The following is a 22148-nucleotide window of genomic DNA, read 5'->3' as shown; positions in this document are numbered from 1 at the left end:
TGACACTCTCTACAGGTTGCCCGCTGATCATTAGTCACAGTCGAAATAGCCAAAAAGGCATAGCGCAATGCGCATGCAAAGCAATCAGACCTTTTCAGTTATCCATTCGTGGCTAAGGCCAAGAGAGCAGGAGCCCTCGACTTGAGTAGGCTAGTGTAGTGGACTACAGCTCCCACAAGTCTTTGCCGTTGGTCGTAGGGAGATTCACGAGTAGCCTCAATAGCCGCTTTGGGGAAACCAGTGTATTGGCTGAGCACATTGGGAGAAAAGCACAAGAAAAGCTGTTAAAAGTGGACCACCGTTAATAAGGGAACTGTATTCTTTACACAGGTATCGCGATTTGCTCCCTCCTCCAGTGGACGTACGCGTACTTATTGTTCCTTTTATTGAAGGAGGATTAAACAAAAACTTCCAACGAGGAATTTCAGGATGTTGGTCTGAGACAAAGGGGTCCGGGGCATTGCATTCGGAGTGGTAAGGGGCACAAGCGTAACAAATGCTTTATCAGTTTTGCGAATTAAGATTAGTATATGGCACAATGGTCTGTGTTGTGTTTGTTGAATTCTGTTTAGTGATATTTTCCCTTCTGTTCACTTTGAGTTAACCGTTGAAATATCTCAACACAAAGCTTTGAGTTCATCAATAACTGCAAGCTTTCTCGTGGTGTTGATAACATGCGGGAGTAGGACAGCATTAGGCGACTATCACCAAACTATAACCTAGCCTACTGCATCTATAGTTTTCTTACTTGTGCTGTTAACAATCGCGAGAAAGTAACAGAAGCAGCCGGCTATAAACTAGCTGTTTAGTCGAACTCCAAAAGAAATGGCCATTTAAATCCCTACCCGCAATACATAGGCTATGCTGTTGTCCGGTGTCGTGTTACTTAGTTGATTCTCACTATTTGGTTCACTGACTTTATCAAATGTTGATCTCTTATTTCGTGATATCTGTATTGATGTTTCAAATGATTTATTTTAAAAAGTGTATTTAATTAGCCTTCTTTAGTCTTTGGTCAGAGTAGGGTAATCTTCTGAGGTGGACAAGAATGCTCATCCTATTCTGAAATGATCCCGTAGGGTTGATTTCATAGCCTACTCTTGGTGCGTTCTGGATGGGAAGAAATGGAAACAGAGTCGCAATGGTGGAAAGGACAGCTGGCTGCGGATATCCATCAAGCTCTCCGCATAAAAGTAAGATGTGTTTGTTTTGTTTTGGTTATTTATTTGATTGCGTGCTTGCCTGGATGCATAGTGGCACTGTCTGATGACACATTTGATCTCTCATGGCTTCCTCATTTGGTCTCATATGTCCACTGAGATTAGTATACCTGTCTATATGCATCTCAAAACATACTTTTTCACATATTCTCTCAAAGAATAACTGGCAAAAGCTAAACAAAAAATGACATAAATGACAAAACCAGCTCAGACAAAAAAAAAGCCCCAATTAAACCAAACAGTGCCTGTAGATATTTATGTTCATGTTTATGGTATTTGGCAAGCTTGTATTTGCCAAATATACGCTTTGTCCAAAGTGAATGTGTTTCTATGACATCTCTTTTCTTTTAATAATAATTTACTGCATAACAATAGATTAAGTCCACAGTTCAGCTGTTCATGTGACAACAACAAAAACAAATCACTCTGTTTTTTTAGATGAATATTAGCTAGATTTGTTATGTAGCCCATGTTAATGCACATTTGGTCTACTTTAATGACTAAGATATTATCCCTGTGTTTTCTTATTTTACGATTGTTAAGTTCAGTATTTAATGAAAACTCTGCCAACTCAAGTGTTGAATTACTTATTGTATATGTATTTCGGCAAACATATGTTGCACATATGGTTACAAATGTATGTAGTTCCTCTGAAGACTTACAGAAAGTGCATGCAAGACATTCTTTGCAGGTTTTACAAGCCACTTACAAATAAATTGTTTCTGTGAAAACAAGTGGACTTGCTAATGAGTTTCAGTTATTGGCCCAAGTAATTTCTTCCCTTGTGTCAAGTTAATTTAATTAGCCTTTGTGTATCCATCATGGTAAAGATGTTTTGAAAGAAGGTGTTTTTGATTATTCAATTTAGAAGTGATTATTATTTTAAATGACAGACAATTAAAGAGAGTCATTCATATATCACCTTTAACGGTTAAAAGCATTTACTTGAGACTTTTTGTAGAAGTGCTTGTTCTATTTTTGGTATACTTTATTAACACCCCTGTGATTTTCTTTCCTTTTTTTTCTCCTCAACTCCCTCTGTAGGAGCTGAAGTTGCCTGTCTATCATGCCCACTCTCCCCAAATTGGCATGCGCCGCTACTTTGCCGACTTGCTGGCCATCCTGAGTAACCGCTACCAGCTGTGTGCCACAGCTCGCCATCTGGCTGTCTACCTCCTGGACCTCTTCATGGACCATTATGATGTGGCCATCAAGCAGCTCTACGTCATTGCACTCTCCTGCCTCCTCCTAGCCAGTAAGTGCCTGCAGTCTTCCTCCAACATTGGCATGAAGTGGTGTCTGTGGTGCTCATGTGGAAAGAAAAACTACGAAAACTATGATGCAAATTTCACAAATTTCGATTTTTCTTTTGCCTCAAAAGTGTGAGCTGCACTTTGTGGCGTTGCATTGTGGAATGGGTTTTATAAGGCTGTAGCACAGAATGCCCAGTGGTTTATGCTCACAGCACCCTTAACATTCCTGTTAAGCAATTGAGTGAGTTTTTATAAGGGAGTAGTAGTGAGGCGCAGATGGACGTAGTATTAGTGAGATTTTCTGAGAGTGTGTTTAATGTGAGCCTGTGTTTGCCTCATTTCTTCATGGGAAAGGAATACATGTTGTGTTTTTCTTGCCAGTGTGGTATATTTGTGGGTCATACAGCTTTCTTCACGTGATCACATAGGATGGACTAGCTCAAATAATTAAAAATTACACGCTGGCAAGATTTTTCAGTGATAATGATGTATTATTTTGCCATGCTTGAGTTCATTTGAGCGTCACTGAAGCGTGGGCAATTAATCTAATGAAACTGTCACTGAGTGAGACTGGGATATGGTCCACTCACAAGTGACGTGCGTGAGAGGGGGGTGGGGGGCAGTGTGTGTGTCTGAGTGATAGTTTAAGTTTAAGTCATAGAGCTTGATAGAGCTTGTACGTTTTAAAAGTGGAAACATACTAAAGTTAATAGTTATGTACTCTGGGTGTCACTAATTCTCTGCACATGTGTGAGTGTCTAGCCATCATTTTTTTCTTTGGTCTTAAGCACAATAGCTTTAATGTCTAATTAAATATGAGATTCAGAAAAGCAAAAGAAGTCAGAAACAGTAATTGTTTGAATTAAACCCTTTTAGCTGCAGTCATATAACATGTATGCACAGTGTTAATGTAGTAGTAGTGCAACACTTTGGCCTTAGAGTAGGACAGGAATTGAAAGAAGAGTAGGACAGGAATTGTTTTGGTTATTTATTGTGTTTTGATGTTTTTTTTTGGAAACTCCTCAGCTGTAGTCAGAGGGCTTCGTGGAGGGGCTTTAAAAAGTGTAGCCACCCCAACCCCCCTCCAGCCCTCCTCCCCCTGCCATATGCTGCTGAGTTGGGCCCAAACAAAAGCCCCACCACTCTGACACACACACACACACACTTTTAGCAGGTCGGCTCACCATCATATGGGGGATGGGATTGGATCAGCTCAGAAACCACAGCAGTAGGGAACTTTATATACATGAATTAATTTAATAATAATACATTTGAAAATTATTTTTCTCTCATTGTATCCAGTTTTGTGTTTGCGAAAGTTTAATTCCAATTTTGCATCTAAGTATATTTCCCAAGGGTGCTTTTTGACCATTATTGGTAAGGACTAAGAACTGTTAGTTAAAATTGATTGAAGCATTTCATCAGATCTCGTGCTAAATCAAAATTCAGTCTTGTCCTTGTCTGTTTGTCTTATTTGCCTTAGATCACATGTTGCCCTTCTTAAAAAATGAACACATTTTCAGGAGGTATAAGTGGTGTGAGAGACTTTTTGAGGAAAGACCTTTGTGGTATGCGCCTCTGGAGTTGCACCTCTGTGACACACCTTGTCAGAGTCAGGCTTGAATGGCCCTGAGAAATGGCCTCCGTGAAAAGCAGCCTTGAGTTTCCTTGGGGGTTGGAGCTGGCGGAGAGGAAAGGAAAGAGCAGGAAAGGAGCGAGCTTCAAAGGCAGGTGGAGGCCTGATATTGAGCAGAGTGGAAGAGGAGAGAGAAGTGGGCGTCGAGACGCAGAGGAGGGGGGGCACATGGGGAGCTGAAAGGCCCAGCGGGGAGCCCTGATATGTAGATTAAACCCCCAAAGCCCAGGGGTTTGATGCTAATGCAAAGGAATTAAGCCCTCACTAGATACTTAAGACAATTATTTTTGCATTGCAGATTTTAAGACTGATTGCTGTTGTCCCTCATAGATTATCTTATATTTCATATCACTTCTAAAATATGATGATATGAAGTTGAAAGTAAAATACCAAAATGTCTTTAGGCCTTATTTACCCATTATCGAATGTCTTGAATGAAGTTTTAACGTCTTGAGTAGCCTTTTGGCGTAGGTTATCGGGTGTCTGTTATTTTAGAACACAGTATTATGTGTGTGGGCATGTGTTCTGTGGTTTTAAAAGTGACGCAGTGTGTGCGAGCCAGTGAACGAGCACGTTTTAGTTCATTGTTCCCACATAGCTGCACATAGTCTGCATAAGCAGCTCACCATCAGAACTGTCTGCAGATGCCTCTGGCAGCATTTTTTTGTCTGCTGCCGTGCATTTGCACCCTGGGTCAAAGATCTCCGGAGATCTGTATTGTCTGCGCTCAGAGCTGGGGGTGAGGACACGGAGCAGGCCTGTGGCTGAGCTCTGACCAATTTCACACCCCCAACGAAAGACGAGCTGGCAAATTAAAGACCTTTGCTGCGCACAGAGGAATTTCTTTTAAGGCTGTCAAGTCGCCCCTTTTCTTTCTTTAGATGGATTAAAGATGATTTAGTTGTAACAACCAGTGTTTTTTAACTTACTTAATTGCTGGTATGTTCTGTAGCAATTAGGTTACAAAGGTTGGCAAAAAGTACTTGCAACAAAGATCCTTTGCTAGATGATGGGGCAGTCCGTGTAAGTGTATTATAGATGATTGAGGAGGAGAAAACATTAATTTATCCATACAAATACAAACCTACTTTTCATAAATATTTTCATGAATCCCTTTCTTGCTTGTAGTCCTCTACTCCATTCATCTGTGGGTAGGAAGTCCGTTCCCTAATTGATTGATGTGCAGATTCTGGTGTGCATTGTAATGCATTTTTATGAAGATTACAATATAAAGGACTCTGTGATTAATGGCCATCACAAAATGTCCTGGGGGTAAATAAGTGCCCACGTAGCTTTGTAGTAGCCAACATGCATGGTGAACTTGGTGAAAAGAAAATATAAAGAAATTGGACACACGAATGCAAATATCACCATCAGAATATCAGTGAACAGTGGTGTTGTTTGTAGTCCAATGGCAGTAAGCAGTAATGTCCATTCTAGCCTATTGGTATATGAGCAGAAGCTAGATGAGTGCTGTATTGATTGAAAGGAAACAGCAGAGAGAATGTGTAGCAACATACAGGCTGCAGTGGCAATCTATATTTCACATTTTTTTTTAAATTGTGCCATATATGCTGATGTCAGCATCTCACTGAAATATTGACCTCAGCTTGCCTTTTTAGACTTTAAAAGCAGCATTATTAGTCTTTGGCTGACTCATTTCATGAAAGACCTTGAAGATTGTAGCAAACCCATTGCAGTGATAGATATCCAACTTGTCATGAAGTTTACAAGTTCCTTGTTTGACATTCAGGGTAAAGTAGTCCTCGTGGTGGTGAGTTGCGTCAGGCCATATCTGAGATCACGTCCGGGGCTGTGAGAACAGAGGAGAGGAATGTGTGTACACTTCAAACAGTGCCATGCAGGTGATAAGGCCCCAACTGTATGGATGACAAATCCACAGACCCATCAACCGTTTAGCAAGAATGCTTGGAAAATTCCAGGTTGTCCAAGGCCTGTGTTAAATAACGGGCTATTTATTTATTAAACACAGAGGCAGTTTGATCTTCTGCCTGATCTGTAAATAGACTTGATATGACTGTAGATAGTTTTCTGGCAAAGTCTGGTAGTAGAATGTTGTTGTTTTTTTCATCAGTGTCCACATTAATTAAAAAGTCCTTTGGTTCACACAAAGGTATTAAGTATCTTAGGCTTGTTTTTCAGTGTGAGTGTCTCTATCTCCTCTGCTGTTCAAAAGCCTCCTATTGCAATTGAAATAGTTTAAATGCTAGGGAGCAAAGGTGACACTTCAGTGACTAGCTGATGTTTTGTTTTATTTTGAAATATTTCTCTTTGTGGCTTAGTTGGCAGACAGTAATTTGTTTTTCAGGCTGAAATTAAAATATCCCATATCTCTCCGTAGACATTAATGTGAAACCTCAAAGCAGTCTAGTGGAACATCTAACCTGTGCAAGTCTTGTAAAAGCTCATTTATTTATGTGTCCCTGTGGCTGTCTGAGAGATGATCCATCAGCCAGGGCCCGGGAAGGGTGTTATTGCAACAATTGAGCTTGTAAAATGCCTGTCAAATCTTAATTCGTAGGAGTCTGTTTTGGTGCATTTTTTTAAACCTTTGAGCAGGACAGGTTGGAACCTGGCTGCCACTGATGGCTGTGATCCCCCCCCAGTAGCCCATGGAACTGAGGGGATAAATCATTTGTTCACCCCACGCCTTTGCCTCCTCCCTTACATCTTATCCTCATGCATTCTTTCACAAATGAAAAAGGGAGTAACCATCCCATTTGGTTCTTATCTTAATCCAAGTTAACTGGAATCAGGCATGCATTTGGCACCACTGGCTAACTCTGATGACTCAAAATAAATCTACTGTATGAAGGTGGGAAGAGTTGACCCATAGCCTACACACACACACACAGTATAGGCCATTTTTGAAGGGTACAAACAAGTTATTTTGGCTCAGAAATCACCTTTCCAGACAGTGGTTTAATCAAAGGTCTCTCTGTCGTTTTTAATTGAATATTAGATACAAAACAATTTGCTTTGTGGCACATTAATGACTTATCTATAACGTTAGTGATTGTTGTTTTTACATGCATAGTTGGTCACATTTTTCTAATTTTAGAAAAGGTGAATTTAAAGGTGATTACTCCAGGCGTGAAAGCTGCAATCAAAAAAGCTACGAGAACAGCCATGTTTGACAAACAAGCTTTTGGGCCAGTGGGCCGGCCATGCAGCAGGCTGGGTGCAGACAAGTTGAGCCAAAGCTGAGTGCTGCAGTGGAGCAGACGGGGAGCAGAGTGGGCCATTTCCTGTCTCTAGCCATTAGACGCTATTACAGCCTGTTTGCTAATTGCCCCCCTAGCCAGCCTGGGCCGTGGACCTCCAGGGTTTATGGCACGCCTGGCATGAGCAGTAAAAATCACACCAGGCAAGGAGCTCAGCCCAGGCAGCGTTTGTCAAGATGAACAGAGGCAGCAGCTGGGAGGGAGGGAGAGAGAGAGCGAGAGAGGGGGAAGGACGGACGGAGAGAGAGGGGGAGGAAGGGAGAGGGGGAAGGAGCTCAATGGGGGAAAAAGGCAGGGAAGTTGAAAGGAAGCTTGAGAAAATAAGACGCAAGATCTTATCAGTCTCCACCCCTTCAGTCCACTGTCTGTTCTCGTATGCAAAGAGATGAGGGAGGAATAAAACGGCTGTAATCACGGAGGCTTATTGTAGTCTGCTGATTAGCTCGCTCTTGCTGTTGAGTTTTTCTACATCCGAGGTTTGTTATTTTGACATTTTTGTCACAGAAGAAGATATTTTAGTAGGGTTTTAAAAAAAGCCCGTCTATGAACAACCACAGAAACCACCATGTCTATATATTTAACTGGTCTTTCCACCAGTGTTTGTACAGCAACCTTGAGGTATTGAAGTATTAACAGTTTTAACTATGTCTCAAATGTTCGGTTCCTCTTGACACAATGTCATCGTGGTTTTAGTGTATCAAAAGTGTATCATGCCGAGTACTCAGGGCACCGTTCTCCGTTCTGTTCTGTTACTCTGATTTTGCTGTAGAACTCGTATAGCAGTTAATTTGACTGCACTTCCTATGCAGTATATCTTGACCCAGCATTAGCCTGGACATCACACAATGAAGGGCCTGTGTTGCCGCACATTCCAGTGACCGTCTCTCCTCGTCCGTGTGTGTCCCCAGGCAAGTTTGAGGAGAAGGAGGACCGCGTGCCCAAGCTGGAGCAGCTCAACGCGCTGGGCATCATGTGCAGCCTCAACCTGGTGCTCAACAAGCGCGACCTCATCAAGATGGAGCTGCTGCTGCTGGAGACCTTCAGCTGGAACCTGTGCATCCCCACGCCGGCCCACTTCATCGACTACTACCTCCAGGCCTCCGTGCAGGAAGGCGACCTCTACAACAGCTGGCCGCTCGCCTCCATCTCCAAGACCAAAGCGTTCATGGACAAGTACACCCACTACTTCCTGGAGGTGTCTTTGCAAGGTAATATGAAGTGGGGATGCAGAGAGTATAACTGTCTGTGAAGTGAGGGGGAAAAATGGAAGGTTGCATATTTCATTCAAAGTTTAAAACACAAGTAGCTCCGATCTGAAATGTCTAATGTCCTTCCCTGTGCTGTAATCCACTTTCAAATGAAGCATGTGCTAGTGGGACTCATGAGTGTGTGTGAATGGGAATGCATGTGGGAGGCGTAAGTGGACTAGCTGGGGAGAGCAGGGCTATGCTGGCTGGACTGCTTCTCAGGCTCACTCAGCAGGCCGTCTCTTCCAGATCACGCCTTCCTGAGCTTCCGGCCATCCCAGGTAGCGGCAGCCTGTGTGGCGGCCTCCAGGATCTGTCTGCAGATCAGCCCCAGCTGGACCACTGCCCTGCACCTGCTCACGGGCTACACCTGGGACCACCTCACCAAGTGCATCGAGCTCATGCTGCTGTAAGCTCCTGCTGCTGCCGCTCTGCCAGCCTTTCCACCATTTCAATAGACACACAGCTCAGTTGTTCAGTTCCATTTGGATTGCTGCTACATTGTCCCCAACTGTGAATGTGTCTCCTAATTCTGTCCTCTGTCCTCTGTCTGGTCCCCCTCCCCTGCAGTGCCCATGACAACGATGTGAAAGAAGCCAACAAAACCAAATCTCCACATCCCTCCAGCCAGGTGTCCTTGCAGTCGGTCGCCCAGCACATGCACCTCTCGCCTGTCTCTGCAGTGCAGCGACCCGCCTTGACCTCCAGCGGCCTCTCCTCCTCTTCCTCCTCCTCCTCCCAGGCGTTGCTCTTCCAGGCGCGGGAGTTCCCCCACCTGTCGCAGCACTCACCCTCGCTGGCCCAGCTGCATGCGCTGGCCGTGTCCGAGCCGCAGGCGCTGGGCGCCATGGTGCCTCAGGACTTCCTGCACAGCCACCGCATGGCCATGCTGCCGGGCGCCGAGATGGCGGGCGCCCTGCCCACCTACCAGAGCCTCCCCGCGGGGCTGCCCACGGGGCCGCGCGCCCTGGCCCTCCAGGGGCCCATTTCCATGCAGGTGGCCATCGCGGCCGAGCCCCGCCACTGCATGAGCATGGCCGCCTACGCCGGGGGCTACCTGGGCGCCCACCCCACCTTCAGCGCCGGCTGCTTCAACAGGTGACGCCAGGAGCGCGAGAGGAAAGGCAAGCGGGAGCGCCCGAGCAGCGCCGCCACCACCGCGCCCCTCTCTCTCGCCACGCCGCCCCCGCCCGTCTCACGGCCACCCCCGCCCACGCTGCGCGACCGCCGCCACAAGCACAGGCCCAAGCCAAACACCAGCAGAGACCCCGTGGAGGTCATCACTCTGACGTGACACTGAAGACTCGCAGACCTCGTTTGGTCTCTCTGGAGCTACTCTTTAAAAACCAAGGGAAGTACGCTTCCCGTCACTGTGATCTTTTTCTAGGAAGCCATGTAGCATATTCCCCCATATGGCTTCTCCTGTCTGTCCTCCATCCCTGTGGAGCATGACTGAACATGAACATACCAGGGACGCATACTTGAGCTGCTTGACGTGCTTCACTATGAATTAAAACTAGTGTGGCCAGTTATCTCCAGCTCACAACGTAAGAAGAACCACTGACTGAAACCCACTATACGAGTGCTATTTGCTGAGCAACTGAGGTGTTTCAAAGTGTCTGCAGGGTTGGGAAGAATCAAATGTGTCCAAACACTGTTTCTGTTCACTCTCCTCATGGCCTGTTCCTCCAGCACTCTGGAGTCACACTGCTGGTTTGATGCCTTTGAAGAAAAGCTTTTGAAATCCCGTTTTATCCTCAAAATGGACACTTTTATTGCCTAGGGATTTTTTTTTTATTTCCCTTTTTTTATTAATATCCTTATTAGTATCCTTTTGGTAACCAATGCTGCTGCCCTTTCTGGACTAATGAACTGAACAAGTATAGAGTTTATAAGGAGTATTTCCTCAGATATGTTTACACAGATCTGTTTCATCAACCATGTGGTATCAGGGATCAGGGACTTGATGGATTACTTGAATATGAAACCATTTACCTAAGGTTTATTTATACTTTTTATAAGTTGTTTTATTTGTACTCTTTAGTTTAGTTTTTTTTTAATTTACAGTATGAAAACACTGTTGATGAAAAATGTTTCCCCTCAATAAAGCCGTATCCCTTGATAGAATGTATGATTTGTTTGAGGAAGTGCACAAAAGGGTTCTACAAAAACGTGTTCTTTCAGGGTCAACCTTTCCAAGTATTCTTTATGCAAATAAGTGACCTTCTCAAGAAATAAGGAACATCTACATCTAACTGCTGTTACCCTCATCGTCCAGTGTGGCGTGGGAAAGAGGGCAGGACAAACGTCTTGTAAGGTTCCCACAAGTTTTCTTCTGAAGTATTCACCAAATATTAAAACATTAAAATCTACAGTCTTTTTCTGTGAAACAGTTTCCCTGAAAGTTTTCCTTCCTTTAATATGAAGGATATCAAAAAAAAAATCTTGTCCACAAGGAAATGTGATTAACTGTAATTAACTTTTTGCTGTGTTTTCATATCCTGTTTCAGTTAATCCTTCGGTTTTTTAATTTATCAGTTGCTTCAGGTTTTTTCACATACACAAAGGTCTTTGTGACTTAAAGAACAGTATGATTTTCCAAATGTTTTTATGCCTTCCTACTAATTTGTTGAATAATACTGATGAACAGAATCTTCAAACCACACAGAATGTTCACGTACATCTTCTGCTAGTAGACAGGCCAGTAATGCAAAAAGATTGTACAAAACTGCTGTAACAAGCCTTTTTTTCTGACAAAACATGTACCCCCATACCAATGATTGATGACCAAACTGACCATGAAATAAAGTCCTAAGTTTTGTTTTGGGGAAATGAAATTCTCGCTTTTGCATAATGACCTTATTTATGGAATCCAGTGTTGATTTGTCAGTACTAAAATCAGTGAAGGACCAAAGCAAACTCTGTTATGGTTTATATACAAATAATATTTGACCCTAATTTGTGAAACTTCTATCAGTAGGTTTACATGTACTGAAGGAGAAAGAACAGCAAATAAGTTCAGCTTTTTTCAGGAGGCAGAACTTCAGTAATAAGACAATAACACAATAGACGTGTAGAGAATAATTAATTAGTTAATATATCAAATGCTTACAGGTCTAGCTGGTCTCACAGTGTCCCCTAGTGTTCAAATAGTCAGATTTCTCACAGATCAATATGGTAACTGTGAGAAAGTAGAACGACTTACATTCATTGGGAAATTGTACATTTATTATTACCACTTTCAAACAAAACCTGACTATTATAATGTAAACATACTTATTACAAGCAGATATTTACATGTGAGTGTGACAATACTATTGTGTGAAATGATATACATGAAATCCAAACAACCCAAGAAGTGAAAAGTGAGTGTTCAACTCTGGAGGCTGGCCTGTGCTGATTGGAGTTCAACTCCCATCATTCCCAGCTGGTAGTCTGAGGTATTACCTGATGTGGAGGTGGAGATGGCCTCCAGTGTTTGATAAGACCCATCTTCTGGACAGGGTGCCAGTCCAGGACCAGGGCTAGAACCTCGATGGCCCAGGGACAGCATCCGCTTGCTGCCATTTGGCTGCAGGCTCCCTGCGGAGCCCCGGTGTGTGGAGCCGCCGGCATACACCTGGGAGCTGGCGTAGTTGTGCACCCGCCCCCTCCACCCGGGTCGTCTCCCCTCGTGGCACTGGCACCTCAGGATGCGGATGAAGGCCAGCTTAAAGGCCCGGCTGTAGCAGGGGTAGATGATGGGGTTCATGCAGCTGTTGAAGTAGCCCAGCCAGAAGATCACCTTGGAGACCAACTCAGGGGGCCGGAGGCTGTTGTTGAATGACACTGCAGGAGATTGCGTAATACATGGGTTACATTTTCAGTTCTAATGTCTCATAGTCTACAACACAGAAATACAGTATATGAGCATTTGCCTATACACTCAATAATTGTATTCTTGGCATCCGTTGTGCAAAATCCCTTAAATACTCATTACACACTTGGTACGCTTTTCTGTGGTATTATTATCTGATAATACTGCTCATTGCACTATTTCTGCAGCAGGTGGCAGTATGTTCAAACCATGAAAAACACTGCTGTCTCAGCAGTTCTGTTGTAAAACCAGAGGCTATTTCCAAGAAGTTAACAGGGAAATAATTTTATGCACTGATTGTGCACAGCATTACATTGGATGCAAACAGAATTACATCCACATTTCAGCTGCAACTGCAATAACTGCGGCTAAAAGGATGAAAGTCTGATATCTGATAACCATCTCACCCACATGGTGGAGGAATTTGCATGTCAAAGGGTCTGAGTGTAAAGAATGATGAGCGCTCCTCAGGGAGGATATGTGCTCTTGGCAATACAACATAGCACAATCATCATTTCCTGAGTGCACTTAAGTTCTTCCGTTCCCAAATGACACTTCAGCCAACATTTTATATTTTCTCAGTGCAGAGTATGACTTATTAATCAATTAATTACTTTAGTCCCCATAAGGCAGGCGTATCCTTACATGTCACTGCAGATTAAGTCCATTTGATGAGTTTTTCCATACAACTACGGACGAACAAAGAATGGACAGAAAATACAAAATATTTGTTTTTAAATCACCTGACCACTTTACAGTAGACCATAGCTAATTCACAGGAGCGTGTGGAGGGAGGTTATGTGACTTGCTGCACAGAGTTTATTCCCAACAAGTCAAGAGCATGAGGCCAATGGTCTAAAAGGAAGTGAATAGCCAAAGCTGTCACATTCCAGTAAGAGAATCATGACTTTGACTCAATATAACAGAAGAAAAAACAAATGTAAACAAACTCTGGTGGATAAGAGTTGGTAGCATTGTAGGTAGGTTGTGTAATTGATGGTCTTGCACATTAAGTAAGCAAACACACCTAGTTATAGTCGTCTAACTGGACAGGTCTCTCCTGCCTCCCCATATTAAGTACCACTAACTTCCATGTTACATAATCTCATTCACTGTGGTTTCCAGGGGTGAAAATAGCATGTGAAAATACCAAAATTGAGTGAAACCCCATTTATCTCCACCCAGACATACAGATATGGCTACGGTCCTGAGAGAACAACCCAGGATGATTCTGTCTTTTTGTGTGTGTGGTTTATATGGTTGATATTGTAGGTCAGACTGGGACATAACAACATTTGTGACCCGCTCTAGCGAAATGAGTCGGAAGTCGCAACGTTCTATTTTGAGATATGGCCACTTACAGTAATTAACATTGAAAATATCGATTTTTTTTTTTTTACCTTATATGAAAGAAAAGGTCTTCAAAATTAATCTCCCAAAGTTTCATCACCACAGTAATTGCGAAAATGCACTTAAATTGCTGTTTAAATTGACTTGCAACTCTTAATCTCACAAAGAATATCTCGAATAACGCTGTTTTACCAGCCGGCTCAACAGAGGATTTCGCACGAGGATTTGGGTATTCCCTGAAACGTCATGATCTCAGTTATCCAAATATGGTGTGAAAACGTCAGTCCCTTCTTATTAAACCTATCAAAATGTTCACAGAGTCTCCTCAGTTGCCAATAGGAAGCCCTGTTTACAGCCTTGTGCGACGCGATTGGTCCACCTACCATCCTGTCAGATTAGCAGTGCTACTGTAGTCTAATGCTAGCAACATTTTCTCCAAAATATCTCCTTAAAAAGTTTGCGTTTCACTTAATACTTTGTATTCAACCTCGTCATTTTTATAGTGTAGTGTAGTGTATACCGTGTGTTTAATGTTTAGGGTCATGTCGTCATTTAAAGAAAGTGAAATAGCTAAAGCATTAAACTCCGTTGACGCCTCCAATTTGCGCTCTGCTGCTGGCCAGGAAGACTGGATAAAGCTGGTGAATGACTACTTTGGATGTAGTGATGTGCCATCTGATGACACTGACAGCGATGAAGACAGTGACTTTGACTCACGACCGACTTTGGAGCTTGCTACCCATACTGGCGACGACAACGACGACGACGACAACATTGAGGACTTCTCGAGCGAGCAGCCTGTCACTGACATAGGCGAGGTGGAGAGGGTTATGTCCACCTGTGAAGCAGTGTGTGTGGGTACGGTGAATGAAAACCGAGAAGATGAGATCACAAAAATTCGTGCGTTTTCTTGCAAAGGTTGTAAACTAAACAATGGGCAAGAGTGTTTTAAATCTTTCGAGGAGGACTTCGTTTTCGACCTTCGATTATCCATGGCGTCTCTTTCTGAATACGAGAAAGACCTTATTCTTCTGGGGAAGATCAGCTGTCACTTCCAGAATGATAAATTCACGTGTTCGACGAAGAAAATCCAGCGAGAGCGTCAACATCAAAGGTCGGAATATTACTTGGATGGAAAAAGAATTTGCCGTGAAACATTCAAGTTCCTACATTGGTAAGTAGGCCTAGCTTTACAACCATTACACTTATGCGACTGATCAGAAGTATGTTCTTGATTTTACTGACAGTAGCTTACGTGATGTTCCCGTTAAATTTCAGCATCAGCCAGAATAAACTGACAGCTCTGCTGAAACACTACAAGGAACACGGCTTGACCCCACGAGTTAAAAAGTCTGGAGGTCGCCAGAGAAGAGATCAGAGACTGCTCACACATGACGACATCTGCCGTGTTGTTTCGTTCATCGTGAACTTCGCAGAGCTTCACGCATTGGTTCTCCCTGGTCGCATTCCCGGGTATAAACGTTTCGATGTGAAGTTGCTGCCATCTCATCACACCAAGGCGACAGTTTTCCGTGCTTATGAAAGCGCAATTAAGGCAAGAGGTAGGTGTTATCCAATGTCGTAGTGGTACAATAAGAGGGGGGTAAATGTAGTAGGCTATGCAGAATCAGATGTTTAAAAAGACATGCAGAATATGTTTGATGATGGAAGCTTATTGCTGTGATATTAATCCTGTAAGGCCTGTATACTTGTAAACTTACTCTTAATTATAGTCTGATGGTTTCCAGGACTTAGTGGGTTCAATCTTAAATCAGGATAATGCAGTGGGATTTGGCAATGTTAATAGTTGCATTTGGTACATAAACTCTATTAAGATGTGGATAAACTGTGTTTACTTGCGTTTAGCTACCACTACATCCTTGCTTATTACTGAGCATTTGTGTGCTGAAATTATGTAAATAAGCCTACACTGCAAATAAGCCTATGCTGAAAAAACATAAGTAGCCTTTGATTACAACAGCATTAAAAAACTGAGATGTTGAAAACAGTGCATTGATACAGAAATTAAGCAAGCCTTTCTCTATTTTGTTTTATCAGAACATCGTGTGGTGAGTCTTGTGACCTTTCGACGCCTGTGGAAGACCCTTGTGCCCTACATTGTGCGTACAAAGCCAATGACTGACTTGTGTTGGCAATGCCAAAAGAACAACTCCATCATTTACAAGTCCGCTAACCTGACTGAGGCAGAGAAATCCAGTCGCTGCAGAAAACAGGAGGATCACCTTGTGAAAGTCACCCTAGAACGTTCACTCTATCAAGAGATGGTCCAGAAAGCTAGGGATACCGTGAAAAACAATGCCATTCATGAACTCTGCCCATGTGATCCATGCTCCCAAGACATCACGATGCATTATTCCTTCGATTATGCACAGCAGGTGCATTATCCCTCTGACCCTCTTCAGCCTGGTCCCATGTATTTTTTGACACCCCGCAAGTGTGGCTTGTTTGGCATCAACTGTGAGGCCATTCCCAGACAAGTGAATTACCTTATTGATGAATGTGTATGCATCACAAAAGGAGCGAATGCTGTGGTGTCATTCCTTGACCACTTTTTCAAGCATTATGGCATGGGTGAAAAGGATGTGGAGCTGCATTGTGACAACTGTACAGGACAAAACAAGAACAACACTGTGCTGCAATACCTGCTGTGGAGAGTGCTTCATGGTTTGCATGAAACAATCACATTAAATTTTCTCATAGCAGGACATACAAAGTTTGCACCAGATTGGGCATTCGGGCTGGTAAAACAAACGTATCGCAGGAAGATGGTTTCCTGTCTGAATGACATTGTAGATGCTGTTAGAAGTAGCACACAGACTGGAGTCAACATCGCACAACTTGTCGGGGGAGAAGATGGGAAAGTCGTTGTGAATCAGCGTGACTGGCAGTCATTCCTCAAGCCATTCTTCCGACCTCTCCCTGGTATAACCAAACACCAGCATTACAGGTATGTAGATTACATCAATAACGTGCTGATATATGTAGGTAATTGTTAAAGTGTGTGCGTGTGTGTGTGTGTGTGTGTGTTTGTAAGAATGGATGATTTACTCATTTTTTTTCTCAAACTTCTGTATTTTCAGAATGAGCAAAGACTATCCTGGCTGGGTGTTCTACAAGGAATTTGCCAATTCTGAGGAACGTGGAATATGCCTGCTCAAAGAGGATGCACCACCAATGCAGAGACCCCTTGCTGTCAAGCCTCCTGGTTTGGATTTGAAACGTCAGGACTATCTTTACCAACACATTCGTGAGTTTTGCACTGACAATACAAAGGACATTACATGCCCAAAACCAGCTGGGGAGGTGAGCTGTTTCACTGAGAAAGAACCTAAGAAACGTAGAGTTGAAATATGATTTCAACTATGTGTCTCTGTGTTTATGCCACACACACTCTCTCACTAACTCACTGACTCTCTCTCAGTCTCCCTCTCTCTCTCTCTCTCTCTATGTAGATACATGTATATAGTCAATGTCTCTCTGCCACACACACACACAGACACACACACACACTGAACACTCACTCACTGACGTTTTGCCACTCTCAAAGGCTTTAAAGCGAAAAAATGTAGTATGTCTGTACTGACTCTCTCTCAGTCTCTCTCTCTCTCTCTCTCTCTCTCTATGTAGATACATGTATATATAGTCAACGTCTCTCTGCCACACACACTCACTCACTCACTGACGTTTTGCCACTCTCTCAAAGGCTTTAAAGCGAAAATGTAGTATGTCTGTTTTGACTCTCTCTCAGCCTCCCTCTCTCTCTCTCTCTCTCTCTCTCTCTCTCTATGTAGATACATGTATATATAGTCAACGTCTCTCTGCCACACACACTCACTCACTCACTGACGTTTTGCCACTCTCTCAAAGCCTTTAAAGCGAAAATGTAGTATGTCTGTTTTGACTCTCTCTCAGTCTCCCTCTCTCTCTCTCTCTCTCTCTCTATGTAGATACATGTATATATAGTCAACGTCTCTCTGCCACACACACACACACACACACCGACATTTTGCCACTGTCTCAAAGGCTTTAAAGCAAAAATTTAGTATGTCTGTACTGACTCTCTCTCAGTCACTCTTTCTCTCAGTCTCCCTTTCTTACACACACACACACACACACACACACACACACACACACACACACACACACACACACACACACACACACTGACATTGTGGCACTGTCTCAAAGGCTTGAAAGTGAAAATATTGTATGTTTGTAAAATCTTTGGAGGTATTCATCAATGTTCCTGTTACACATCCAGACTACTGTGTATTTTAGTGTATTTTAGCTACACTACTGTAGCTAAAATGTATGTATGTTTGTATGTGATATTTGATCTACTTGTGTTTTTATAGTCCTTTTTAATATATATCTGTTCTGTCTTTTGTGGTTTTGGACATGAGTCTGTCAAATCAGCTGAATTGAATTGTATTGAATTTAAATGAATTGAATCTCTGTAAAAATCGCCTTAAATTATTATTGAATTATTTGATAAATATTGAATAATGTGTAATAAATATTTTGAAATTATTGATGTTTCAGTCTGATTTAATAGCTTTTTCTAAGTATCTAAATGCCTTTAGTAAAATCATGTTGTAAAAAGACTGGATGCAGCTCTGGATGCCAAGGATTACTGAAGAGGTCATCAAAAAACGGACGGAAAACTTTAAATGCGATTATCTCGGGTTTTCAGTTGGAAAAAGGTGCTGCCACGCCATAATTCAAATGAATGTAACTTCATAACCATTTAAGATAGGACTTTGACCAATACATCATTTTAAAGCTTATGTTCTCATCTTTCCAAAGATACCAATATCTCAATTTTGAGTTCTTGGTCACTGTGACTCATTTTGCTGGATCAGGTCACATTTTGGTTTGTTTGGCAGATTTTATGTTTAAAATAAGACGGCTTACATTCATCCACCCACTGACCAATTTGTAAGTACGGACCATTTTAAACGTAGACATAAACAGATATAGAAGATTTTGTCCCTTCCTGCCCTTAAAATAATAAATAGTGTTGCTCCATATCAAAGGAGAAAAAATAGAAACAACGTGGAGAGTCAATAAATAGATTCAAGATGTACAGTATATTTGCCTACACTATACAAACTTAAAAGACCTTTACACCTCCTTCCTGAAAGAGACAAAGTGAAAAACAATAGATACCCTGGGAGGCAACAAGGAAACATGGCATCCTGTTTTCCCTCTCGCTGGTTTTAAACACTGGGTATCGTATCTTCATTATCCAATTGTAAGTTATTCTGTCGGAGAAAAATGATATACTGCTGATGCAGTGACTCAGAAGAGATACGGGTACTGGTACCAGTTTTCAATGTTTCAACAGTGAGGTGAATTGAATCACTAGTTGATATCATAATCTGCATGATTGATATTGTCAATTGTGACTAATTGTAATGTTTAAAATGGTCCATACTTCTCACAAATCTGTAAGTTCAAACGTATTCCATGTGCCACTGAAAGTAATCAATTCCTTTGATGAGTGAGTGGCAAGTTCCCATGCACAAGCATATAGGAGAATCATTAAAGACATCAATAGAAATCCCATGCAATGACATATAAAATGACACGGCATGTGACCTCGGCTAAGAAATGGCATGTAGGGGAATTATTTTAAATGATGATGAAAGACCTCCTCCTACAAATACCTCTGCAAACTGAAATCTGTGTATGGACACGTGAAATCAAGGGCCAGATAAATCAAGGGCCAGATAAATGGAAAACAGCTGCAAGAGGCAAATGCATCACAGCCCTGTTGCAATGGTCTCACTCCATTCCTGCAGCGGTGTTGTGCAGCGGCTGTGCACTGGAGACTGCAGCTGTATCTGCCCTCTGTCCATCTGCACTTCCTCACCTGCACAGCCATGGAGCTTGGCACTGGGATATTGAGTCCTCAGGATTCCTTTCTTTTTTTAATTACATTTTTTAGAGTTATTAACATTCCACAGAAAAGGATAACAAACTCCATTAATTCGGAGATTCTGTTCTGTCCGTGCTGAAAACATTACTTCCTATATACCAGGCAGTACAGCAGAACAGCTGTGACCTTGTGGCCAATTGCCTGAAAGGCCAAGCCACACGAAACAAGCTAACAGGGTGCTTTAAAACTATTAAGCAATAAAACAGATTTATGTACATAACCCTTGGTAGCATGGACTTTCTCTGACCACAACAGCCCCACAGCACAAGTGGCCTGTCAGAAAAAAATGAACATTTAATTTCCTCTGAAAAGCATACAAAAACCACACCCGCAAGGCACTAAGGAAACATGTCTGCTTTTCTTCCCCTTAACTTTTAAGGGTGATCCTGGGGTTAAACAGTGGCCTAGTATATCACACAGTGTCAAAGTGGTAAGACCAAGGCTACCATAGAGTTAAAAGAAACTCAGTCAACGGCAGTGTAAAGTCCACTCAAATCTTATTTTAGTGGAAAGAGTATACCTTCATTAAAAGATCTATAATGACAAAGATGGACTTGAACGTATGTTCTGAGATGCCTTATTATAGCATGTAAAACTTTTGGCCTTCCAGGATATTTAAACGTGAATATTAATACTTTATTCACCCTGAATGAAACTGTATAGCTCAAATTGTATACATTACTTTAGTATTTGCTTTGCTGGATAGTGAGAAAATATTTCATCCATGCAAACTGTCCACATCATTCAGTATTTGTAACAGAAACCCATACCTACCAATGGGCAAAGACAGGAAGAATGGCAGCCAGCAAAGGGTGAACATCCCGACCACAACACCAAGGGTTTTAGCAGCTTTCTTCTCCCGAGAGAATTTCAGGACTTTCACTGTGAGAGAATTCCTTGCTTGATGCCCTTGACTTCTGGCTCCGCCACTGCCATCCTGCATCTGTGAACCTCTGTGAATCCTAAGGGTCAGTTCACTTGAATTCAGTCTCTCTCGCATGACTCCTGCTTCAAGATTTTTGGTGGTCCTTTTGACGACTACATAAACTCTGAAATACATAACCAATATGACTATTAATGGAATATAGAAAGAGCCCAAGGATGAAAACAGCGCATAAAATGGTTCCTCTGTGATCAGACAAATTGTGGGTTCTGGCGATGGCGGTTGCTTCCATCCAAGAAGAGGGCCAATGGATATCACCAGTGATAATATCCATACACCGACCATAGCAAGAAGTGCTCTGCGTTCCGTCACAATGTTAGGGTATTGCAAAGGGTAGCTCACTCCGATGTAACGGTCGATAGATATCACACATAGACTCATTATAGACGCAGTACAACATAGCACATCAAGAGCAGCCCAAATGTCACAAAATATCCTCCCAAAGACCCAGTAGTCCAAAATTTCCAAAGTTGCAGACACTGGCAACACGGTTGTGCCGAGCAACAAGTCTGCAATTGCCAAGTTGATAATAAAATAGTTCGTAGGGATTCTGAGATGCCTGTTGCAAATCACCGACAATATGACTAAGATGTTCCCAACGATGGCTAAAAAGATAAAGGTGCCCAAAACCAGACCAAGGGGGATAGCTCTCCAAAGCACCAGGGCAGTCTGACTCGTTCTGTTTGGCGAGGTGGTGTTGGTATAGTTCTCAAGAGAGTGGGTTCCATTGTAAAGTTCATAAGAGTCGTTTTGCCAGAAGTTTGTTGCATCCTCACTGACATTTCTCATTTTGACAAAAACGCCATAGCAGTCCGTGTTCCAGGACGTCTGTTCGAATACTAACTGGCAGCCTATTGCGGTCTCATTGCGCACGACATTCCCCTTTACATAGACTCCATAATTCAGGCATTTGACATAAACATATGGCTGGCTTATTAGACAAAATCGAGGTCTAAAGTTAGTTGTTCCTGGTACGAAATTAAAGTCACGCATCTAACCACCCTGACCATCTTTAAACTGCATCCAGTCTCCGAGGGAGAGATGCACAAGCGCTCATGCAGTGCACCTCCTCTTTGCGCTCATACAATAATCCCACAGTAACTGAGGGAGTGACGTAAAAATCCGCAGCCTTACGTTCAGACAACAGGCGGTGTACATATAAGAATTGGTGTTTTCCCACGTGCGTTTTATTTGAAAGACAAATCGCGTCTAAAATGATTATATTCATCAGCTCATTAATGCAGATTGACTGTGACATCCTTAGCCATGACTTTGACAGGAGAAACCCATGTGAGATGCAGAAACATTATGCTGATAAGAACAGTAAATCATCTCTCAGTGTGCATGAGAATTTAATATTTGAGGCAGTGGTAATGTTTAGTCAGAATTAACTGAGAAAAAAGCCTCTCTATGCATGCATCTTCCAAACATAAGCT

The 22148-nt window shown here is 42.5% G+C and overlaps 3 protein-coding genes across 4 annotated transcripts; 2 read left to right on the top strand and 1 right to left on the bottom strand.

Moving 5' to 3' along the window:
- The first annotated feature begins 236 nt into the window (after positions 1-236).
- On the top strand, positions 237-11423 carry ccnjl (cyclin J-like). 2 transcript variants are annotated; one of them, XM_076292559.1, is made up of 6 exons: positions 237-330; positions 1080-1193; positions 2265-2475; positions 8263-8562; positions 8851-9010; positions 9172-11423. In XM_076292559.1, the coding sequence occupies exons 2-6, from the start codon at positions 1125-1127 to the stop codon at positions 9701-9703; spliced, it is 1272 nt and encodes a 423-aa protein (XP_076148674.1). In that variant the 5' UTR covers positions 237-330; positions 1080-1124; the 3' UTR covers positions 9704-11423. The 2 variants fall into 2 exon arrangements, with proteins under 2 accessions (XP_076148674.1, XP_076148673.1); XM_076292558.1 differs by having other exon boundaries at positions 237-474.
- Positions 11424-11746: 323 nt separating this feature from the next.
- On the bottom strand, positions 11747-21708 carry LOC143132783 (alpha-1B adrenergic receptor-like). Its single transcript, XM_076292557.1, has 2 exons — positions 20544-21708; positions 11747-12429 (listed from the first exon to the last, which is right to left on the bottom strand). The coding sequence occupies exons 1-2, from the start codon at positions 21703-21705 to the stop codon at positions 11975-11977; spliced, it is 1617 nt and encodes a 538-aa protein (XP_076148672.1). The 5' UTR covers positions 21706-21708; the 3' UTR covers positions 11747-11974.
- LOC143132781 (uncharacterized) lies at positions 13993-17268 on the top strand. The gene is made up of 4 exons (XM_076292556.1): positions 13993-14981; positions 15086-15369; positions 15866-16775; positions 16909-17268. The coding sequence occupies exons 1-4, from the start codon at positions 14338-14340 to the stop codon at positions 17180-17182; spliced, it is 2112 nt and encodes a 703-aa protein (XP_076148671.1). The 5' UTR covers positions 13993-14337; the 3' UTR covers positions 17183-17268.
- Positions 21709-22148: the final 440 nt, after the last annotated feature.

Source organism: Alosa pseudoharengus, unplaced genomic scaffold (assembly GCF_046254945.1).
Source record: "Alosa pseudoharengus isolate Yale_2024_CS ecotype anadromous, Long Island Sound unplaced genomic scaffold, YU_APseudo_1.1 YU_APseudo_1.1_scf_19, whole genome shotgun sequence".
Lineage (NCBI taxonomy): Eukaryota > Metazoa > Chordata > Actinopteri > Clupeiformes > Clupeidae > Alosa > Alosa pseudoharengus.
This window is presented reverse-complemented; position numbering and strand designations above follow the sequence as displayed.

Excerpts from the sequence above, each read along its gene's own strand:
- ccnjl (XM_076292559.1), top strand. The coding sequence starts at position 1,125 with ATGGAAACAGAGTCGCAATGGTGGAAAGGACAGCTGGCTGCGGATATC. Across the intron at positions 8,563-8,850 it reads CCTGGAGGTGTCTTTGCAAG|ATCACGCCTTCCTGAGCTTC; the intron begins GTAATATGAAGT and ends CGTCTCTTCCAG. Across the intron at positions 9,011-9,171 it reads TGCATCGAGCTCATGCTGCT|TGCCCATGACAACGATGTGA; the intron begins GTAAGCTCCTGC and ends CCTCCCCTGCAG.
- LOC143132783 (XM_076292557.1), bottom strand. The coding sequence starts at position 21,705 with ATGCGTGACTTTAATTTCGTACCAGGAACAACTAACTTTAGACCTCGA. Across the intron at positions 12,430-20,543 it reads CTTCCTGTCTTTGCCCATTG|TGTCATTCAACAACAGCCTC; the intron begins GTAGGTATGGGT and ends AATCTCCTGCAG.
- LOC143132781 (XM_076292556.1), top strand. The coding sequence starts at position 14,338 with ATGTTTAGGGTCATGTCGTCATTTAAAGAAAGTGAAATAGCTAAAGCA. Across the intron at positions 14,982-15,085 it reads ACATTCAAGTTCCTACATTG|CATCAGCCAGAATAAACTGA; the intron begins GTAAGTAGGCCT and ends GTTAAATTTCAG. Across the intron at positions 15,370-15,865 it reads AAGCGCAATTAAGGCAAGAG|AACATCGTGTGGTGAGTCTT; the intron begins GTAGGTGTTATC and ends TTGTTTTATCAG.